A 21,616-nucleotide genomic window follows, 5' to 3' on the forward strand; every position below is an offset into this window, starting at 1 on the left:
CTGATCTTAGACAATCATTAGGAGATTTCTGTCTAGAAAGAGAAGAAATTTTCTATTTTAAAGTTATGTTTAATTCTTTTAATTTTGAAACCACGTTAAAAGTTTTGGTGGGAGGTTGGGTTGCCCCCCAACTCCAGTCAAGACCAAAACTGCCTTAATTCTGCAGTAGTCAATTTAGTTTGGTCATTTCTTTTTGCAACTAAAACCTGAAATATTTGCAAGCAGCTCAGCATCCTGGCCGGCAGCCCAGCCTGCTGGAGCGCTGCTCTGAGGCAGCGCCTACCAGATCCCACACCTTGAGCTGGAGCTGCCGCGATGCTTTCAGTTCCTAGAAGGCGAATGACTTCTGCTCCCGTGCAAGAAGGGAGGAAGGCACGGGAGAGCGAGGGAGGGGACAGAAGGTGCTGGCCCTGGTAAAGCCATTATTCAGTACTGCAAGAAGGGACACTCACTGTTTCTGTTTTCCTCTCTTTGGACAGAATTTTCATCGTCATGTATCTCATTATCCCCAGTTTGCAGCAGAGCCGAGGGTAATCCTCCAAAACCAAACTAGCACAGAAGAGGAGCTTCCAAGAGTGGCCTGGTGGCAGTGAGGGCCAAAAATCCCCCCTTTTTGTTTGTTCGCTTATTTTTGAATACTGAATCTGGCGCTTTGAGGCAATCCACAGAAAGATCTTTTTCATTTACTGTGCCAAGAGGCACATGGAAAAAGAACCTTAGATCTTGGAAGTCAAGTTCTAAATGATATTTTTTATCCTCCCACCAACAGGACACCCCACCCCATCTCAGACCAACAGCTCCTTTCAGCAGTCACCCAGAAGTTGAATTCTTCCTGGCGCACAACTCAAGTTACAACAGGAGCTGCACCTTAACTAAGAAAAAAACCTCCCCCTAGCACCTTCCAAAACTGCCTTACAAGAAAAAAAAATGCTGTTGAAGTCTGAATTTACTTAACATCTATCAGACAATAAAAATAGTAAGATGCAACCAGGCTTCATAAATATTACTGGGTTAATTTGTATTTAAACATAAAGGAAAAACTGAACTTCATTCCTGTGCTTGCAAAATCTGCAAACCCAAAGTCTATTTGATTTTTAAAAGCCAAAAGAAATTTAGATAATTACTTTAGATTTTTTAAATGCATTACACCAGCTACATAAATAGCTACTTCTTTCACTGTTCCTGCACTACTGAACAATAGGCTCGATATGTCAGCTTCTCCTTCCATATGACCGTACTGCATCTGTTCTAATCATCCACAGGACTGTATTCAGAAGCATCCTAAACATCAAACGTAACGCCACGCCGATAAACCTGCAGCAGCAATGAACATCCAAACACTTCTATGCAGCATTAATGCAGGTTATACTATAACCTGCATTACAGTTACCACCATCACAATTCAGAGCAAGGAGAAAAGAAAACCCACCCAGCTAAAGGAAACCTCTCCCTGCCTGCACGCACACCGATAGCGCACCAACTCCGTCCCTCGCCTGCCCGGGCAGATATTCATCTCCCGACCGCATTTAAAACCCGCTGCATTGTGCCCGAAATCCAATCCGCTCAAGATTTCGGTGCGGATGCCATATTTTACAACTACTGTAAACACCAGCTCAATAATGGGAACAAAATTCTATTTCCTCCTAGTTTTGCCTTTAAGTGAAGATGACATCATCGCTCTGGCCGTGCCGCCAATGAGCGCGGCGGCGCTGGTCCCGGGGGGCTGCAGCCGGCTCTGCGCAGCCCTGCCCGCCCGCGCCGCCCCGAGCGGGGGGAAAACCTGACCTAGTTCCACACCCCAGCTTTTGGGGTAGCCCCTCACTCATTTCTAGGCTTTTTTTTTTTGGTTGGGTTTTTGTTGTTGTTGTTGTTTTTAAATGTGTGCAATTCTGCAGCTCCAGCTCCCTGCAGCACAAGGCTGTAAGTTTTTATAAATCGCCTGTTTAAAGACAAATCTCAGAACTAGAGCAATACGGAGATGGAAAAAAAAAAGACAATACAAAGGCTGCTCCGTAGTGATCACAGTCAAAATACTTGTGAAGAACTGCAGCAGTGGGCAGAACCAGACACAGTAAGTGGTCAGCCTCATTTTAAGCCAGATTCCAAGTTTTCAGAGAATCTTAAGGAAAAAATCTTTCGGTCTGCAATCTCTGAATTCAAGGTGGTCTCTGTTCCTCACACCGATTTCTCGAGATATTGCTGTATACATTTCTGTGCATCACATTTCCTTTATCCTGCCATAATGCTATCTGAATCCTCCTGCCTGTTAAATAAATCCACACGTTCTAACTGTCTAACGAGGGGAAGTCACTGAAAAACGGGATGTTTCTAAGAGGACAGTAAGGCCTTCCACAATTTAAATGCACATTCCCTCAAGCAGAATTAGAGCCTTCTCTTATTTAAGGACACCACAAATTGAAGTTCTTCAAAAGCAGAGAGCAGTGGCAGCAGACAGCAGCAGGTCCCCCTCCAGCAGCACGACTTTTTCCTGATCAGTCAGAGGAAGAAAAGCCCATTGTGCAGCACCGGGGGGGAGGATGAGCTGCTCTCAAAGCCATCATGGCACTGGCTGAAAAGGCAGAAGCTGCCAGCAAGCTGAGGGGCCTGGGCTTTGCTGACTTCTGTCCTTTTGTCCTCAGAGCCTGGCGACCGCTGCCACGCCGTCCCCTGCAGCTGCAGTGCTCAGCCACGAGCAGGTACCTCCATTCGCTCCCCCCAGCCTGAGTACATCAGCTAAGGTCGCATCCTGACTCCGAGCCCACAGTGGGGGCTGGGGAAGGAGCCCAGCTGCTTGAAAAGCAATCTGTCATTTCACACGCACAGGCAAAGATGTTTCAGGCTAAAATAATTCATCTTAATACAGTTTCGCAAGTGGGAATTGCCAGACACAGCAGTGTAATGCAGAAATATTTCAGCATTAAGGGCACCTGCATCCAGAGGTTATTTCGATGTATTTGACCACTTGAAACCTTTTTGCAAAGGCAGGCGATGGGGAGCGCGGGGTGCGGGAGGCAGAGGCAGCTGCAGCGCGAGCTGGACGCAGCCCCTGCTCCGCTGGCACGGCTCGCTCGGTTCAGTGTCACTGGCGAGCTTCTCCCGCGTCTCCCCGCCATTGCACTAGAGCATCTTAAATCACTGTACTCTGGCAGCAAGGTTACCCCTTTTCAGGGCTTCCTACTTAAATGAAAAAGAAGAAAAAAAACCATAGAGACACAACTCTCCACCCTGTTCCTGACCCTTTTAGGAAGCAGAGGCAGGGAAAGCAGCACAGCGAGCTCCCGCTCCCCTTCAGGGTGACATTACGTGGTGCAATCGCATCCTCGCATACAGTGCTTGCCACGGTAGCACTTACTAACAGGCTGCAGAAAAATCCTACCGAAAGATCTGTAGGACTCAGAAGTAGTATGAAAACACGATCCATCCTAAGGGAAGGCGCGAGGGAGAGCGGGAGGGAGCAGGAGAGGGAGGGCAGAGACTGTCATCATCCCCGAAGTGATGTAAGCTTCTAAATATAGCACCAGCGATACTGGAGGAACAATAAAAAGGCACCACGGATTCAATTTCTCCATCGCTTTCACACTACCCCAACCATCTTTTTTTTCAGCTGTTGTGTTAAGCATGGAAAGGTCATCTCCTATTTGCAGCGATTCAGAGTTATATGGTTTATAATACTTTCTTAAACACGTTTATAAATCACAGCTCGCTCCAGCAGCTCTGTGTCTGCTGGTGCACACTGACTGCAGAGCCGGGCAGCAGCATGATCAGCATCGCTAACAGGGACAACGCCAGCACGGGGGGAAGGGGGAAGCCCCCTCTGCTACAGACTGAAATAAAAAGTTCATTTCTACGGTTTAAACCGAGATGATTCATAGCACGCTCCTCCCTTCCTTCCTGACATCTCATTTCGGCAAGGGGTGGGGAAGTTTGGGAAGGTACACAACCCAAAACTCCCTGGTGATGAGAAGGAACGAGTACCGACCCCAGGAGGGTCTGTCTGTGGGACTAGATCCACCCAGAGATACTGAAAGGACAAAATCTCTAATATCGCACAGCAAAAGGTCCCAAACATTTAGAATTTTGCTCACTAAAATGTTAACTTTGATCTAGTCTCAAAACTGAAATCACAGCCCAAACCTAACATGGACCGGGCCATAGTTTCCTGGGAAGCCAGTCGGAGTTCCACGTTTGGAAACTGCAAAGCCCACCAACATATACGTTCATTTTCATCTCCAAAACGTTGACGTGAAAGCCAATACAAAACACCACTTTTTCTTCCCTCATTTATAAAATCTGTATTTCAAGTTAAAACAAGCAGATTAAGACTATTCAGAACATAAGGTACCAGCATACCTCTCACAAGAAAAAGGCCTCTGATTAAATGACCTGGAGAATGACAAATTAGCTCCACACATGAGATAAAAAAACCCAAAACATTAAAATGTCACTTCCAGTATTTCTTCTGTCGTTTTTCTTGAGGATTAACACCAAACTGGAAGCCTGAAAGCAAGAGAGGATCTGACTACTCCTACCAAATGTCACAATTGCTCTCTAAGCAAGGGTGATTTTGAACGGTCAACTTTCATTTACTACTGGCCAGGGCATCCAGGCCGCAGAGCGTACGTGACACGAGGACCATGTCGGCACGACACCTCAAGAGCACTTGTTTCCCCAGGAACAGACCCGTGTCTGGAGGCACCACCGACAGCCCCGCTCGGGCGTCACCACGCGCAGGCACCTCGGCTGTGCCTGGGCCAGGCTGGGACCAGCCCTGCGCAGCGCAGCCTGAGCTCCGCAACAGCCTGAACCGGAAAGAAAGGGGTGGGAAACGTGCTGGCCAAAGTGCTCCTGAGGGGTTTACTGGGAAAGGGATCATGGCACAAGGCACGGATTCTGAAATCTGCTGTTGAGGAAGTGGAGCGCAGACCTTAGAGCAGCTCTGCAGGGCTTCCCTCATCAGACAAAGCGTTGCAGCGCCGTCACTTCCAAACTTTCTCATCTTCTGGTAAGATCCAGCCCTTACCGCCCTTAAAAATGGAAAGCCAAGAACGCTTTTGGAAATTTTTCCCCAGCATCATTCAGGGTCCCTCCATCCACTGAAAGCAAAACAGCAGCAAAAGCCCAGTTCTTCTCACCCAGTCTGAGGAACTGATGTTAACAGATAAAGCACCGGATGGGCCAGATGCCATCCCTTGCACTCCAGGTTGACAAACCACAACTGTCAACCAAACTTTAAAGGAAACAAAATCAAAATCATAAAGACAATACAAGCACTGTGGCTACATTACCTCAAGCTAAAACTTAATCATACAAGAACAAAAAAACCTCTCATACGATAGAAAGCAACTCTGACTTGGAAGAACAAAGTAAGTATCAACAAGGAATTAAACTCCAGTGATCATCCCATTTAGCCAGAGACTTCATTTAATCAACTGGTTCAAGTATTTCGTCTGTCAAATATACCCCCATTAAGAAAGTGCCCACATATCAAATGTAAAATTATAAACGCTGTTAAATGTCATTAGATAGCAATCGGTTCTATGCCAAACCCAAAGGTATTCTAGCTGTTCTCTCATACAGACAGTGGTTTTCATGCCAAGTTTTTCAAGGAAAACAGGGCATCCAAATGCTTGCATTATGCACTGACATCTTTTGATGGTGATTTTAACTTGGTCCTGAGGTTTCCAAGAACACGGCTGGGTTGATGTGAATTTCCATCCTCTAAATTAGAAAACCATTTTAAACTTCAACACAAAGTTGAAGAGACCACCACCACAGCCCTCTAAAGTCCTTCACTGATACGAAATATCCAACCCAACAACTCAAACGTTCAACTCCCCAGGCTAAAACACAAAACGACCCTTTGCAGGATGGCTGCTCTCCAAGGCACAACAAACCTAAACCCAAGGGAAAGCTCGAGCTGGCTACAAATGAGAATACAACCAGGCTGCTGCACTGCAGCACAGCATATTGGAGAGAAACAGCCCAGATGGAAGACAGGAAATAAAAACCAGACCGACGCATTCTACCATCTCCCTGCAAGCAGGCGACCAGCTTGCTGGCTACTACCCCCTTGGTTTTCTACACGGAGCCACTCAGTGTGCCATTCCAAAAGACAAACAGTTACATTATGAGGACGGATCTGACAAAGAACTGCAACTCATACACAACAGGCTTTTAAGACCCCAAAAAAGACCGAAATGTCCTTCTCAGGTGCAGAGCACTGCTGGTTACCATTAACCATCTGAGTGATGCGGTATCACTACAAGCAGTATGTACACCCTTACACATCATTCTCAATCTGATTTGCATAAGAGGCTGCTTATAAAGAATTAATGACTTTGGAGCTGCCACCCAACCCCTTAGGGCCCATCAAAACAGAGATTAACACTCTGAACATGCTACATAAAATATTTTCTCAGGCATTTTCCAAGGAACTGAGTTAATTTCTACAACAGTGTAAATTTGTCTATGCAATTATAGGAGGAAGAAGGAAGGGGTAGCAGATTGTTGTGTGGAGAGCACATTACAAATGACCTGACATTTTATTTCTTGTGCACGTCAATTTGCAAAATATCAGGAATTTCTGAAAGGTTCTTCTGCCACAAGATGCCATGGAGCAACAAGAGGCACAGGAGTATCTGCCTCCCGCAGCACTGCCAGCACCAGCTTAGATCTACGTCTGAGACACTCTCCAGTTCAATCCCAGTTAACAGAATGGGAAGGTTTCCCTGCAAAAGCATGGACCATGCTCAGAATTCATTTCCAAACATTTCCAGGCTTCCTCAGTTGTAAAAACATTCGTGTTTGGACTGCAAGTAGGAAATAAGTGTAAAAATATCCACAAACTCTTCTTGAATTATCACACCACCAAGTGCACTTCTGCTGCTCTGCTGAGCAAGGGGAGGGCAACACACGGACCTGCAGCGGGGACAACACTGGGGCCACGGGGCTGAGCATCACCCCAGATTTCACCAGTACCTGGGGAAGAAGCAGCTCTACAACAACGTGCTCATCTTACTCTAGACTGAGAAAGGTTTAAACAAAGTCTTTCAGGCAAGAGAAGAACAGAAGAGCAGAAAATTATGGTGTAAGCACTGGTAGGGAAAAAATAGACAAAAAAAAAAAGAGGAAAGAAAATGTCTTTAAAGCAGTTGGTGGAATATGTACGTGTCCATATGGCAAAAATTAGTTGCTTCTTCAGCTGTAGAAAAGGTGAAACGAAGCCCTGAACAAAGATGGGCAAGTCAGCCCTGTCAGCAACCTCACAATGTAGCTTCCCCTAACAGCACCTTGGTGTCTTGTACCAGGAGCAAAGCTGGCAGAGCGGGAAGCTGTCTGTCTGTCTGTCCGTCCTGCTGCAGAATGATGCCACATCCCAGCACGCTGCCGCTGCCTGCTGCCACGGGCTCTCCCGTGGGCAAGGAGAAGGGCTGAACACTACTGCCAGCAGGCAGATTTGAGTAAATACAGGTGCTTGCCTAAAATAAATCCTTCCCAGTTTCAGTTTGATGTAGTTTCATTTGTGCATTGCTCTTAAAAGGTGTTAAACAGCTGCACATCTCACCTCTGAACTGAGGTGGTTTCTGTAATTCACAGTTTATATATAATATGCTTGTCAAGTCTGTAAAATTTTCAGGGAAACTCCTGAACGTTAAGTTTTGAATGATTACAACCACTTTTGTTATGGATAAACTGAGGTTTCTATGTTGCATATATCGTTATTTTTAAAAAATAAAATTTTAAATCGGAAAAACATAGATTTGAAATGAAGGGCAGTATTTTCAGTAAGCATTTTCTTATTTGGTGCACAGCCTATCCAAGTCATTACTCTTCAGAACCTGCAGATGCCTGTTGCTTGGTTTGGGAAGCACCAGTGGCCTATGGAAATCCCTAGGAAGAATTTTAATGCGCAGCACGTTTTGAGGACTGGTGTTTTGTTAATGCCAATCATAACCAGCGACAGACTTTCAAGGAGTCCTTGACAGCAACACTGCTGACAAAACAAGCAGACAAAATCAATACGTAAAATAAAACATGAGCGAAGGTGCATTTGGCAAATTTCCCCTTGCTTACAAAAGCAAAGGGAAGGGCCCCAGGGCCGCTGTCTCAGCAGACCCCAGCGAGCTCTGGGTGCCAAGCAAGGGTTCCCACATTGGAGGCTGTTCCCAGCTCTGCTGGTGAAGCGGCATTTAGCCAGCAAGGCTGATACCTCTGACTTCATTTGTTAGCAGAGCTGCTTAACTGCGTCATCCACGGCCCCAGAGCCCAGCCTGGCAGTAATCCTTGTTTCCAGAAAGCCGGGGGCTCCAGCCACGCGCATCCCCCTCTCCCCTCAGCGCCGGGCGCTGCGGCCACACCTACGCGCCCGCAGCCGGCTCCGTGTAGGCGCAGGCCACAACAAACCCGACACCGTCTGCTCAGGAAGTGAAGGCGCTGCAGATGCGGCTTCTTTTTGATCACAGAAGCGAGAAAAACACCTAAAATGGCAGGAGTTGAAGAGAGCCGCGCAGGCGGGATTTACAGAGGTCCTGTCCTGCCCAGGGACCTGGTCACTGCGGGCTCCTGCAGACGCTGCTGCTCTTGGGCACGGGTGACTGGGTTGGGATCCGACCTACGGCATGCAAAATTTAAGATGGAGATTAGAGCACAGAAAATCCTTGTGTTGTACAAACAGCATCAGGCAGAAGGAATATGCATTATCTCTTCGCATCGCTCGACACCTCCAGAAAGCTATCCACAACATAGATTTCTGTACATGCTAAGTACACAGCAAGACTCACTGATTTCAGCAAGACCCAAATAGTCTTCTGATTTTTTAGTTAATAAAGCTAAGGTTCTGTCACGCATTTTTTTTTAAGTGTCAAAAAGAGGAAGTGTGGACATAAAAACACATTAAAAAGCAATGAACTGCAAAGAGAATCATCCTCCAGCTCAAGAACAAGTTATTTTAACCACTCAGGTACAGCCTCATTAAAATTAACCAAAATTCCAACATTCTGCCGATGCAGCATCCAAGTTGAACAAAAGGCAGCAGGAGGCATGCTGTAACTTGGTCTTAGTTCTTTTAAATCAATAAAGGTACCATTTCAGCAAATTTACCTGGTAGTTAAAAACAGATTATAAAAGACCCACAGTGTTTTATAGCATTGAAAAGGGAAAGGATTACTGATGGTAAAGAACCTAATGGGTTTGAGCCGGTATACTGAAACGTGACTTAACTTCCTGCTATTGTGACATACCCTACACTAACTCCAGCCTCTGACAGGATTACATTAAGTAACGATCAAAGAACAAGAAACTTGCCACTCAAGCAGTCTTCACCGACAGACTTCTCTGAAGATAAATGCTGCTACAAGGCTCCAGGAAGATTTTTACATGATGCAAGTACTAAGATGCTGTCCATAAAACTTAGTATTATAATAAATCTTTTAAACCTCATCATCCTCTTACAAGAGGTTTTTCTAAATACACTTAAAAAAAAAAAAAAGTAAATTTGCATCTCTGAGAAAGGGGATTACTACCAAAAGTTTGATACCCGTTTCTTCATTCTGTTCAAAAATGAATAACTGAAAAAAACAACCTTGTCACGACTCCATGGAAATACGCATTACATCACACATGCACTACTTCAATGCAAATATTCTTCATTTCAAAAAAATCACAGTGAGAAGAGAGCTGTCAAAAGGGTATGTAGGCAACAAATCAGAAAAAAGTCTTATTGAAATGAGAAAGGATTTGAGTTTACAGGATGGATGGTCATGTAGAAACTCGTACCAAACTGTTAAACCTCGTTTGGTTTTGATCACTGCAAGAAAATAAGTGCCAAACTTACTAAGGTGGGCTTTTTTACTTGTAAAGCACTTGAACCACCTCTTTTCCAATTGCTTGATCCAAGATCAAAACAGCAATTGAACTTTTGTGAAAGCACCAGAACTGTCGTTAAACACTTTGTCTACATCTGGTTTAGTCTAGTTTTGTAAGCACCTGCTGTATGGTCACAGAAGTTGGGGACACAGTCAAACTAAGATCACCACAATTACTTTTTTCTTTTGTAATTCAAAAAAGATACAGTTGTACTACTTATTGGGCTGAGGACTAGAAATAATGAAGTATTTATCTCAGTTCTGATAATGCCCTGCTGCATGACCCTAGTTCCTGCCTGGGTTCTTATCTACATCGCAGACAGGAATATGCAGAGTGCAAATATCCAAAAAGATATGCAATGATACTAACAAATAAGACTTGAAGGAAGAGCAAGCACAATTAATACCAATGGCACATTTATTTCTAACCCTTTAAGTTTGAGGAAAGGCTTTCTCCAAATGACTCCAGCTGCACTTCTGCCCCACAGTCAGGACGGCACCATGGGGACATCCCGGATGCAGACGGTTCTCAAGCGACAAAAATGAAGAGGGAAACCGAGGCCAGAAACGCCCAGGGATAAAGAGGAATGGCACCGTGGGGTTGCTCAGACCTACCCCAGGTAGACGTGGGCTCAGGCTGCCACCGTGGCTTCTGCCTTGCGCGTGGCCCACCACGACGGAGCCACCTCCTCCGTCACTGCACGGGCAGCGGTGCTACCTTGTGTCCTGAACAACACGTGGTAGTGTTTCGCCAAATACACGTTCAGCCCCTGGATCTTGCCGGCCAGCTGTGCTGTAGAAGGGAAAATCCCAGCAGCAGCAGAACCTCAACGCAGCTGCTGGGCACCCTGCAAGGGGAAGCCAAATCTCAAGCTGTTCACCTGCCGAAGGAGAGCGGGTCCAGCATACTTTCTTGCATATATGTATTGCCAGAACAAATTCACATTGTTATGCACACTGGAGTTATAAACAAATATAAACCTGTTCAGTTTGAGTGAGCAGAAAGAACACTGTCAGCATATGCTCACTGTGTTTTACTGAAAGAAGGAAAAGAAACCCCAAAATTTAATACTTATTCTGCAGGAGAGTGGTACACTTGTGAAACAACATTACTCTATGTACCACAAAAATGTAGTAAAGGAGTCTGAATGATAACTCCTTCACCAAAAAAACCCAACGAGATGATCCACTTTTAACATCAGTTCATTCAAGGGGAAAAACAAACAAACAAACAAACGAAAATTGAAGATACTCTAAACAATCTGAATGTCAACTATTGTGAAGATATACAATTAAATTAAGTGCTAGGGCCTTTTATTTAAGTAAGAAGCACAGGAGAAAGGAAGAGCTTCGAAGCTGGTAACAATTATCTAATGTATTGAAGTATCCATATACAAATCTTTATTTCATGGCCAATCACAGGGATTTCTACAGTAGGAGTTCCAGCAACACCATCCCAGGGCTCCACGTGAAAAGCAGATGCAGTGTCACGTCACAACCTAACGGGTAATGTTTCATGAAAACAAAGATTAAGCTTAATCATGAATACTAATCATAGTATATTTAATGCACACAGGTTTACATTTTAAGGAGTTAATGGAGACTGCATAGATAATTCCTATTGAAAGCAAACACAAGAAATGCTCTATTTAATCATGAATGGAAAAATTCTAAGCTGGGATAAAGCAGCACCAAATTTCAATACCTACAGGATCTAATCTTTCTTTAGAAAACAGAAAACTACCTGTATCTGAGAGATTAGGTGTTTATAAACTTAACATCGAGCCCTCTAACCTCACACCACTGGAGCCCAACCGAAGGCCCTGCAGAGCGGCTGCGACCACCGAGCCCTTTCCCGCGCAGGCAAGGCCACAGAGGGTCCATCAGGCGGCAGCTGTCGGGGAGCGCTCAGCCACAGGGCCAGAGCCAAACCCAACACTGCGCTGACTCACCAGCCTTATGCCAGGGAGGAAATCTGCTGGCGAGGTTGTAAAGAGCTTTCCCACTCTGGCAGAAAACGTTATTGCAAGTTCTTGCTGAATAAAAGTTTCCTTGAAAACCCCTCGTCGTTACCCTGCCCGTTCTCACATGGGCTGCCGTGAAGGGTTACATTATAAAGCCTGCTTTTCAAGACCATCGGGAACCATCGGCCATATATGAGCAGACTCACAGAGGGAAGAGTTAAACCTAGGCACAGAGCAAACCGTACCTCAGAAAAATGCGTTATTTTATCAGATTATAACGGAATACAGAAACATATAGGCACCCAATTTTTATTTACTTGTCAAACAGGTGGCTGGTTACTGTGTTTTGATTTCTTAGTCATCTGCTGAGTTACAAATTACTTTTCGCTACACCAAGTAGTGTGAGTATGACACTTTCCAATTAGGAGCTCAGAGTCTACAAAGCAAGGACTGGTATTTCAATTCAGACTGCTGAAAACCCAACAGCTTGCAGATTTTCTATCAGAGGTGGCTGTTTACTCCTCACCACTTAGCACTCGCTCATGCAGGAGAACACCTAGCAGTGTTAACAGGACTCTTTTTATATATTCCTAATTAACTGCCATAAAGGCAGATTTAGGAAATGTTCTGTTGATTTGTGACGTTTATACCATTTCCCATCAAATGCTGATCAAAATATAAGTATTCATAAATCTGAGGAAGCCACCAGATTTGCAACATGAAACTACCCATGCAGACACACGCGTGCACTCTGTGTGGTTGGCAACATAAAGAAATAAACCAATATGAAGAAAAATCCTAACAAGGACATAATTTGTCAACTAATCACTATCAGGTGAATGTACCACACTGTTTCCTTGCTTCATCTCTGAAATCATTCAAGAAGCCATGTAACTTAGACCAAAGATACCCAGTCCCTTCTCCTGGACCCCTCCAAGCGAGCTGCACAGGTAGCACCGGCATCGGCTGCTCCTGATTCTCTTCCTCTTAGCACTGAAGTCTGAGAATTATTTTCTGTGTGCTTATTCACTGTCACAAACACCAAAGAGAAAGAGACAGGTTTTGTCATACCCAGACTGGAATTTAATTCCCAATAAAGCCTTATGCAGCACTGCCCAGAGCTTGAGGATTCAACATCTCATTTCATCAAGAACTAATTCAGACTTACTAATCATAAAATCCAACATGTGACAGTTCTTGAAATGAGATGGCAGAGGACATTAAACTTCAAGCAGCACATTCTCTTCCTGTCACAGCAACGAGGGCTTTTCTGCGTACAAGACAAATGCCAAAGTAACCTCTACTCACAGGCACGCTAACCCTGTGGAGTCCAAAACCACCACCTGCAATCCAACAGCTACCAACATGCAAAAAACCCAGCGGTTTTTTCTGAAACAGAGGAAATCTTTTAAGTTTTTATCTAACGGCACACATCAGATATCGAAGTGTATCAACTAAGAGAAGCCTTGTACCTTTCCAGGAGATGAAAAGGAAGATGAGGAAAAAAAGGGGAGAAACTGAATTTGTTTTTTCTTTTCTGTGCAAGAAAACAACTCCAGGTTTGCGTACTTCAACGGTAGTATTTTTTTTAACATTGGATTTTCAAAGCAAATCAAAGTATCCAGAACAATTGTTTTCAATTAAATAATTTGTCTGGATCACACGTATATCCTGCTAGCAAGCAGGAAGTCTGTATGTGAAAAATAATGGTAACAAGAAACCTTCACAGAAGGATTGTGGCCCTGAAACCACAGCAGTACGTGCCTTCACACAGCGCAGATTATATACTCTGTGATGTTATTTAAGACTAGCAAATGAGTTACCGTTACTCTCTTTGATGCTTGAATTACCACTATACTATTTTTAAGCAAGTAAACACGACCACGTACAGTAGCGTTAACACTGTACTGAACTGCACTTGTGACTGACTTAATTCCAAACCGCAGTTAAAATTTATTAAGGAAAAAACCAAAATCACACATCACTCCATCTTACCAAAAGACCTCCAGGTAAAACCAACAAAAGCCAAGAATGACCATTTCTCTGTCCAGCCAACACATTAAGATTTATTTATAAGCACTCAACTGAAAACTCTTAAACCAAAAAAACCTTTTTCTAAGTAGTGCCCGAATCTTCACTCCCACCTATGGCGTTCAAATCCAACGCACTCTACTGCTCCTCAACAAGAGCAAAAAGCATTCTCAACAGTGAGAAACAAGGGCTACTTTATCTCACTGGAGTTCTCAGACAGACAACGCAGCAGCCAGCCGCGCAGACGGCGCGATGCCAAGGGAGAGCAGACTCACCGACAGGTAACTGCTGGCATCCACGTTGTCGGTGATGGTCTGACGCTCGCCCCTCTGGTTGATCTTCCGAAACCTCCGCCGGGACTGCCTGAGCGGGACTTCTCTTTGCAAGATGTTTTCCTCATTGTCCTTGGAGTTCTCCACCTGAAACACATGTTCAGGCTCCTGGTTAAACATCCAGTTCTTCCATAGCGCCGACAGCCGATGGAGCCGTATGAAGCTCATGAGGAAGGAACACACATAAGTTCAGGGCAGTTAAACTTTTCACAAGAAAACGACTGTGGCCGTTTCGGAGAACCACTGCTGCATGCCTCAGAACTACGTTATTACAATGAGCTGGAGGCCACGGTTTCCTTCCAGGAAACAGGGTGTTGTTTTTTTTTAAAAAAAAAAAAAAGTAAAAAGGCACACGTATCCTCTAAACAAGGTTACTCACCAGCAGAAACCCTTTTGCACCCACACAACCTACAACACGAGTTACAGGCACAGCTCATTTCAAGTGTACCTTCAACACACAAGTTACCATTTCTTTGAGTATTTACAATCCGGTAAGTGCACTAAATCATATCCTATTTTTATTGGTGTAATTTTAAAAAACATAACTTATTTCTAGCACCAGTGACAGCTAAAGAACTTTAAATATTCCAGCTTTTTATAAATAGCTACTTCACCTATGTCACACTGACTTCTGACCGCTTCTAGCGGATCATGAAGAAACGTGATTCATACCTTGATGTTAAATATTATTTGTGACTAAACATTAAAAATTAGGTAAATTCATCTTGCTAGTAAAAGCCAACATGAGACCTTTTAATGTCCCTAGTTACAACTGCTTTCTTCTATAAAAAGCAGTCCCATCCTTTCCCATTTCCTTTTGATGTTTTGGAAAAACATCTCCTAGCAGGAAGCAGAACAGACGTGCATGCCAACAGGCTGCAGCCGTGCAAGAAGCTCCTCTACAAAACATTTACTGTAGAGCAGTTTCTGCTGTCCTCAATGATTATTTGGTTGGTTTTTTCCCGAATTTGACTTGAAAATCCTAACCATAAAGCCTTAGTACTGGACCAGGAGAACCACCTCTTATGTGGTCTTAGGCAGCCCTCACTTCACATACTTGGCTAAGTGACCTCAAAATCCAAATTCAAAAGGCAGAAAGCAATGAAAACCAGAAAGACTTAACAGACAGGCACAAGGAACCAAAATATCAGAACCATCACAAAAGCAGTATCACATCTACTTTCCACATTGCTTCTTCCAAACAGCTGTCTGTCTGAGGTTAGAGAAAGGTGCAGGGCTGGGCTTGCCTCGTGGGTTATTATTAATTCCACAGAGAAAAATACACATTGACAATCGCAGTTGAAGATACGAGAGCCAAAAGAAGAGTGAACCTCCCATCGCAGTGTTATCAAAAAAGCAAGCAGAAAACCAGAGTTCCCCTAGCAAGGGACAACCACACTTTGCATTAGAATTTTACTACCTGTTTGCAAAGGCACAGGACAACGAGCAATGATACCTAGTAGCAACATAGCTGTAAGCACAATGGCATAAGAATGTGAAAAAACCAAGGTATGCAGGCAGACAGAAATACAAAACCAAACCAAACCACCCCTTATCAACAGAATATTTAGTATCACCAAAAATGTTGTAAGACATTGGATATTAGCAACCCTTTTTCACCTAGAATGAAATATGGATTTCTAGATAGCAATAATGTTGCTCTCGAATTATACAGAAGGCTTCCAGAGGTAGGGAACTCTGGTTCCATACAGTTACTCTACTAAATAACCAAAACTGTGTTGATTTCATTTTCAATTTTCGTATGTGTGCACGTGCTATGGTACATGAGCCACTTGAAGAAACACACCGTTTCTTTCTTTCTCTAGATTCAGCCTTCCAGGATCATAGAACCTAAAGCAAGTGCTGAGCAATGTAACAGGCTGAGGGGACAAGGGCCTCCAGCACCATCAGTATTTTGAGTCCCACTGACCATCGGATTGCTTATGCTTACTATTTACAAGAACCTATACAGATTTGACACCCTGCACATTAACAGGACAGGCAGGCCAGGGCATCCTGACACTGCTCATCACTCAGCTGTGCTTTCACCTGGTGACAACTAAATTTCTGTTGGCAGAGACCACATCCAACCCCCTCACAACCCCCAGGTGGGATGAACGCTCCTACGGAGGAATTCAGCATCTGTGTGGATGCCACGAGCCAGGGCCTGGCGCAGGAGCAGAGGGAGGAACAGCTCCCTGTGTCATTGTGACAGCGGCTGATCAACACACACCGGGCTGCCAGGTCAGATGGACACCGCTGCCCCGTAGACCCCTTCATATTATTTAGTTTTTGGTATGTAACAAGTCTTGAACAGGATGTTAACCAGCTAGCTTCTAATCCAGGGTGTTGGTTTTACTACTCTTGAATACTGGCAGCAGCAGAACGCTTCCACACAGCTTCACCCACAGCACTTGCTGCCACGTTAAAATCAAGGAGGATCATACGACTGTCCCCAATTTCACACCGCAGTCTGCACCAGCAGTGAAGTGTTTTCCACCTCCAATATCATGCTGCTCTTCTGAAATCTTACGCTTAGATCTGAAGAAGAAAATGAAAGCACCAAGGAACAACAGAAAGGACACTTCAGTACACTAAGATATGCTGCAATTCTGTGCCATTTTCTTAAGTGAGAAATGGACCTATTATTAATTCAATAGGTTGCTCAGCCTCCAAAAATATGAGCTAAAATGCCATTCACACACTATCTGTTATCCTCATTAACTTAAGTTGACCGCATTTTATGGCCTTTAAAATGGGTCAGTTCCCAGAGGATTCCTGCTATAAAACTGATTTACATTCTAAAAGGAAAGGAAGAGAAAAAAACAACAACAACAAAAATCAGTCGGGAGCAGAAGATGATGGTATTCTTTAACTACATTAAAGTACCTAATTCTTTTGCTTGAAGATAAATATTCATTATGTATTAAACCTCATTAGTATGTTGCAAATTTAAAAAAGAGAAAATAAAAGAAGATAAATTAATAAGAATTAATCAGGAAAATGAAACTCGAGTACACCTTGCATCAGTGCAGATCATTAGCGAGGTGCATGCCACCACACTGATGCTTTTTTCTCACTCCAACTGGTGCTACCTAGAAAACTGACAGTTAATAGCACCTTCAGCTACATTTACCTGGAAAATAGGAAGAGAAGAACAGTGAAGAAACAACTTGGCACTTTTAGGTCTCTGATTTTCCTAGAGAAAAATAAGACCTTTTCTGGAAGTTCACTATAAGGTACTTCCAGGCATCTCTGTATTCTCAGTGAGATTTATCTACAGTTACAGACAGTTCAGGAGGTTTCCAATACAGAGGACAGCTGTCCAGGTTGAGCATTTGTCTGCAGGACAACTGGCAGCACTTGGCATTGCTGACACGGCCAATGCTGGCTTCTCCAACGACTGTGACAGCATCTGAAAAAAACTCATCACAGTTTTAGTTACTCAAGCTATACACACTCAGAACTCTCTAGCTTTTCCATAAAATATTTTAGTAACGTCATTCTCTCCAGGAGCACACACTGTACAGAAACTACTCTCGTTTGCACCTTCTTGTATTTTCTTTTTACAACGATGGTGATAAGGCGAAACAAGGATGTTGGTATTGCCTAAGAACTTCATATCACGTATTTTGCCCATGGAACATATTTCATGTAAAGTTGCAGATGCGCTTGCAGTGAGTGAGTCACAAGCCAGCCCTGTAAGGAAAGCCACACGCTTCCCAGGCACATTTCAGTCCAACTCTGCTGCAAACAGCAGCTACATCACCGTCTATCAGCAGAAAGCAGCACGCCAGGTCTGGTAACCTCTGCAGCCCCAGCTACAGAAGCTAAGAGTTGTGTAACTGGTTTGTTAGTGAAAATGGTCCAAATAGACCCAATTTCTTCTCTCTGTTACATTAACTTGAAGGATTACAGAGATACCAAAGGTCTAATATACGATCAAGTAAGTGTTTGTCATCCTGTGCTGCAAGACACTGGGGGCACTGAGGCACAAGGTGAGGCTCAGCCCGGGCAGAGGACACGGGCGTACTCAGCACACCAGATCCTTGGCAGCAGCAGTTAACAGGCAAAAAAGCAAAGCAGCAGTGGCAAACCAGCGTGCCTGGGGCATTCACGTGACATGGCTGCACAGATCGTCACCCAGGCAGTCCTGTGGCATCCCTCAAGGCATAAACCTCTCCCCTAAAACTCCAGAAGACTGAGACAAGCTTCTTGCACTCTTATCGGTGCTTACTTCATGACACCAAAGACTGCACCAAAGACTTAAAACATCTGCTGCAGCAAAGAGTGTATTACTGACGCTATCAAAGCCCATGAGCAGAATCAGCCTGACACTGCACAGAAAGAACTGCACAAAAGACAGCAAGTGTACTCGGTACAGGGCATCTCTGATGTCCATGCCTGTTAGTACCGTGAGAACCAAACTTCTCACAGAAGGTGAATGTTCACATACTCAATGAGCAAGAGACATCGCTAAATACTAGTTTTAATGTTATCACATCTAGATGTAAGCAAGCTAAATCAACTGCAGTTTGGAGATCTGCGCCTGCTCAACAGACATGTGGCTTCTCAGAACAACAGACGCTTCTGTTCCAGCTGCACCAGCAGCATCTCGTAAGATCAAAGTCAAAAGATCTTCCCGAGTCCCCAGCCACGCTACAAGGGTACAACGTCAGTCTGCACTATGGAAAAGCAATCCTAGTATTTCAGCTGCTGACAGCACGTGTGCATCAACGTGGGAAGGACTGAGTTACAAGCTGTGACCCTGGCAACATTAGCAAGTATTCTGAAGAAGCAGAAGGAAAGCTGGACATGAAATGTCAATGACAACTAAGCTGAAAACCTTATCCTCCAAGCTTGGCTAAGCACTCTTACGTTCCTTCTCCTCCTACCTAAAAGCCTTCAATGCTGTGTGAAACTGCAAGGAGTACGAGGGCCTTTCCTACCAGACCCAGCATGGCTGGCAGGGCCAGTAAAAACAATGAAATGGGGGAGGAGATGCAAGTAAAATATTCAAGATAGCAGCCAGTCATTGCCTGACTCAGGAACACTCAACTCAGCCATAACTGGGAGGATTTTGAAACTCAAGTAAGCATAATTTTAGAAAGAATGACCTAATCATCATCATCATTCACCCATCTAGATTAAATTTACATAGCTATTGCTGTTATGATAGCAGCCATAGGTATAATTGAAAACAAGACAATTTTGCCACAAATTTATAGAATACTTTACAATAAGCTTTCTGCTATAAAACAGAAAGAATTTGCTGAAACCAGCAATAGATCTAAATACATTTGAAAAATCTGTCTTACCACAATCATTTCTGAAGGCTCCAGTATGATACATTCGCATCCTCGTTTTCCTCCAGACTGCTTGCCAAAACTAGAGTGGAACGGGAAAAAAAGCAAACAACATGAATGCGATGAACAGCTTATTTTACCTTTTCAGTATCAAAAATAATTGGTAATAGTGCATATTACAATGTTACAAGAAAAACAGATGAAAACCAATTTGTGAAAAATTCTAACCACAGTACCATTATCATAATTTTTGTTCATTTATTCGGCACCTCTCATCATAGCTTGCCATGTAAAGCCTAAATATAAAGAATGTTCTTTTGTAAAGTCGTTTTTACTCGCAGATACTCAAAAACCACTCACAAAGCATTTCAGCATTGACAAGAAAACATTAGTAAAAGTTAATTAAGCATTAAACAGGCTTTGTAAAAACAAATATACATAAATTCCAAAAACTCCGAAGTACTTCTATGCACACAGCGTTTTTAATGAGTTCCCTCCACTCCACATCGCCCTTTCATCCTCCCAGCAAACAGGAGGACAGAGAACCTCTTCTCTAAAATTGAGCCTTTGCTTGTGACCTCTGCCTTTATGTTGCTTCTTGTCCCATCACAACGAGCACATCAACATGACAGTTTGTTTAAGAAATATGAAAAAACACAACAGCAACAAAATGCGAAGGTCAATATAATATACGACTAAGGAAAGAGCTGAAAAGCAATGCGATGTGCTGCAGCTAACGGACTCTAAACTCCAACTACCTCCAGGACACTGGAGAACAGAGTTGACTTTAGGGGAATCAGCCCTGGAGAAGGCACCATGCAAGCAGATCTGGGGGTGCTGGAACCACCAGCCAAAAAGAGTTAAGCTAGATACTGCTGGGGGGGTGAGGAGGTGTTACAGACCAATAACCTCTCAGATCACACAATTTATGACTGTAGTAGCACCTGGAATTGAAAATACCTAGCTCCACGTATTAAGTAAGTTTGTCTTCACTACAGACCTGTTAGCCTGAGTTAGGTATGCTCGACCTACCCCACTCAACCCAGCTCCAGTGAAAGTGATCCCGTACAGCCATCAAATCAGAAAAAACCCTACTTGATTAACAGCATCATGGCTGTACTAGCAGTTCAGGAGCTGCAGCTGCTGTGTTACAAACTCAGACTGTCAACAGCAATCACGTTTTAACACGTATCAGCAGGTGAAATAACTGAAGACTCAGTTAACTCAAAGCAGAGACAAATGTGCGAATTAGAAGGCGGTTAAGAGAAGTGAGGAGACAAATCCTAAGAAAGTGGGTCAGCTCCATCTGTTTTCACTAAGGTGATGCTTGCAAAGTACATCTGAAACTTCAGCTACGCAAATCATTTGAGTTGCACACGCTGCAGCAGCCAGCCACTGAACCACCACCACTTGGTAGGAAACATCCAAAAGACTTGTGCCTATAAACTACCTACTAGGGGAGCACACAAAATCCTCTGTAGGGTACCTGTGTTTTCAGGTAAGGAACTTTAGCAACTAAGCTGTGAAGTTACTCAAGCGAATGTTCAGACTATTCCAACAAAGAAATAATTAGTGTAACCCTGTTAGAATGAAAACACTACAATTAACAGGAGCTCGGCAGTTTAAACTGTCGGGGTTTGATCCTGCTGATGGTCTACTGAAAAAAACCCCAAACAAACTTCTAAATTACATGACTGCCATGGAGTCATAAATGACAACTGAAATTTTCTCACCCCATGCTATAGCAGGGCAGAGAAGCACAAGTTTCACACAGAAAACTGGCATTTTCACACATCTATAGTAAGCAACTCATAGCTAAAATTTTCATGCCTTCTTCCATGCTTTTTCCACGCAGCATGTGATCCATGCATGACAGTCCTTTGTGTCTGCAATACACCAAAAAGAACGGCCAAACTACTCCAACGATGACAACAAAGTTAATTTAGTTCAGAAAATACAGAAATGCCATTTTTCACGCAAGCTCTAACTTCGAGGTGAACTGAAATTCCTTCTTATGATTTCTCCAGAAATCAAAACCCGAAGTTAAACCAACTTTGCTAATGCATCCTTTACAACTGTGAAAAAAGGTGAACAGTTCTAAATTTGATTCTATACAACAG

The 21,616-nt window shown here is 43.7% G+C and overlaps 1 protein-coding gene across 1 annotated transcript in view; it reads right to left on the reverse strand.

Moving 5' to 3' along the window:
* The window catches only part of RAPGEF6 (Rap guanine nucleotide exchange factor (GEF) 6), a 98,555-nt gene that overhangs the window by 37,520 nt on the left and 39,419 nt on the right, over positions 1-21,616 (reverse strand). The window contains exons 5-6 of the mRNA XM_010191491.1: positions 19,509-19,578; positions 14,134-14,277 (exon numbers count right to left, since the gene is read on the reverse strand). Coding sequence (XP_010189793.1) covers positions 14,134-14,277; positions 19,509-19,578 — 214 coding nt within the window. The remainder of the gene's footprint in view (positions 1-14,133; positions 14,278-19,508; positions 19,579-21,616) is intronic.

The sequence above is a fragment of the Mesitornis unicolor genome, unplaced genomic scaffold (assembly GCF_000695765.1).
Source record: "Mesitornis unicolor isolate BGI_N332 unplaced genomic scaffold, ASM69576v1 scaffold26419, whole genome shotgun sequence".
Classification (NCBI taxonomy): domain Eukaryota; kingdom Metazoa; phylum Chordata; class Aves; order Mesitornithiformes; family Mesitornithidae; genus Mesitornis; species Mesitornis unicolor.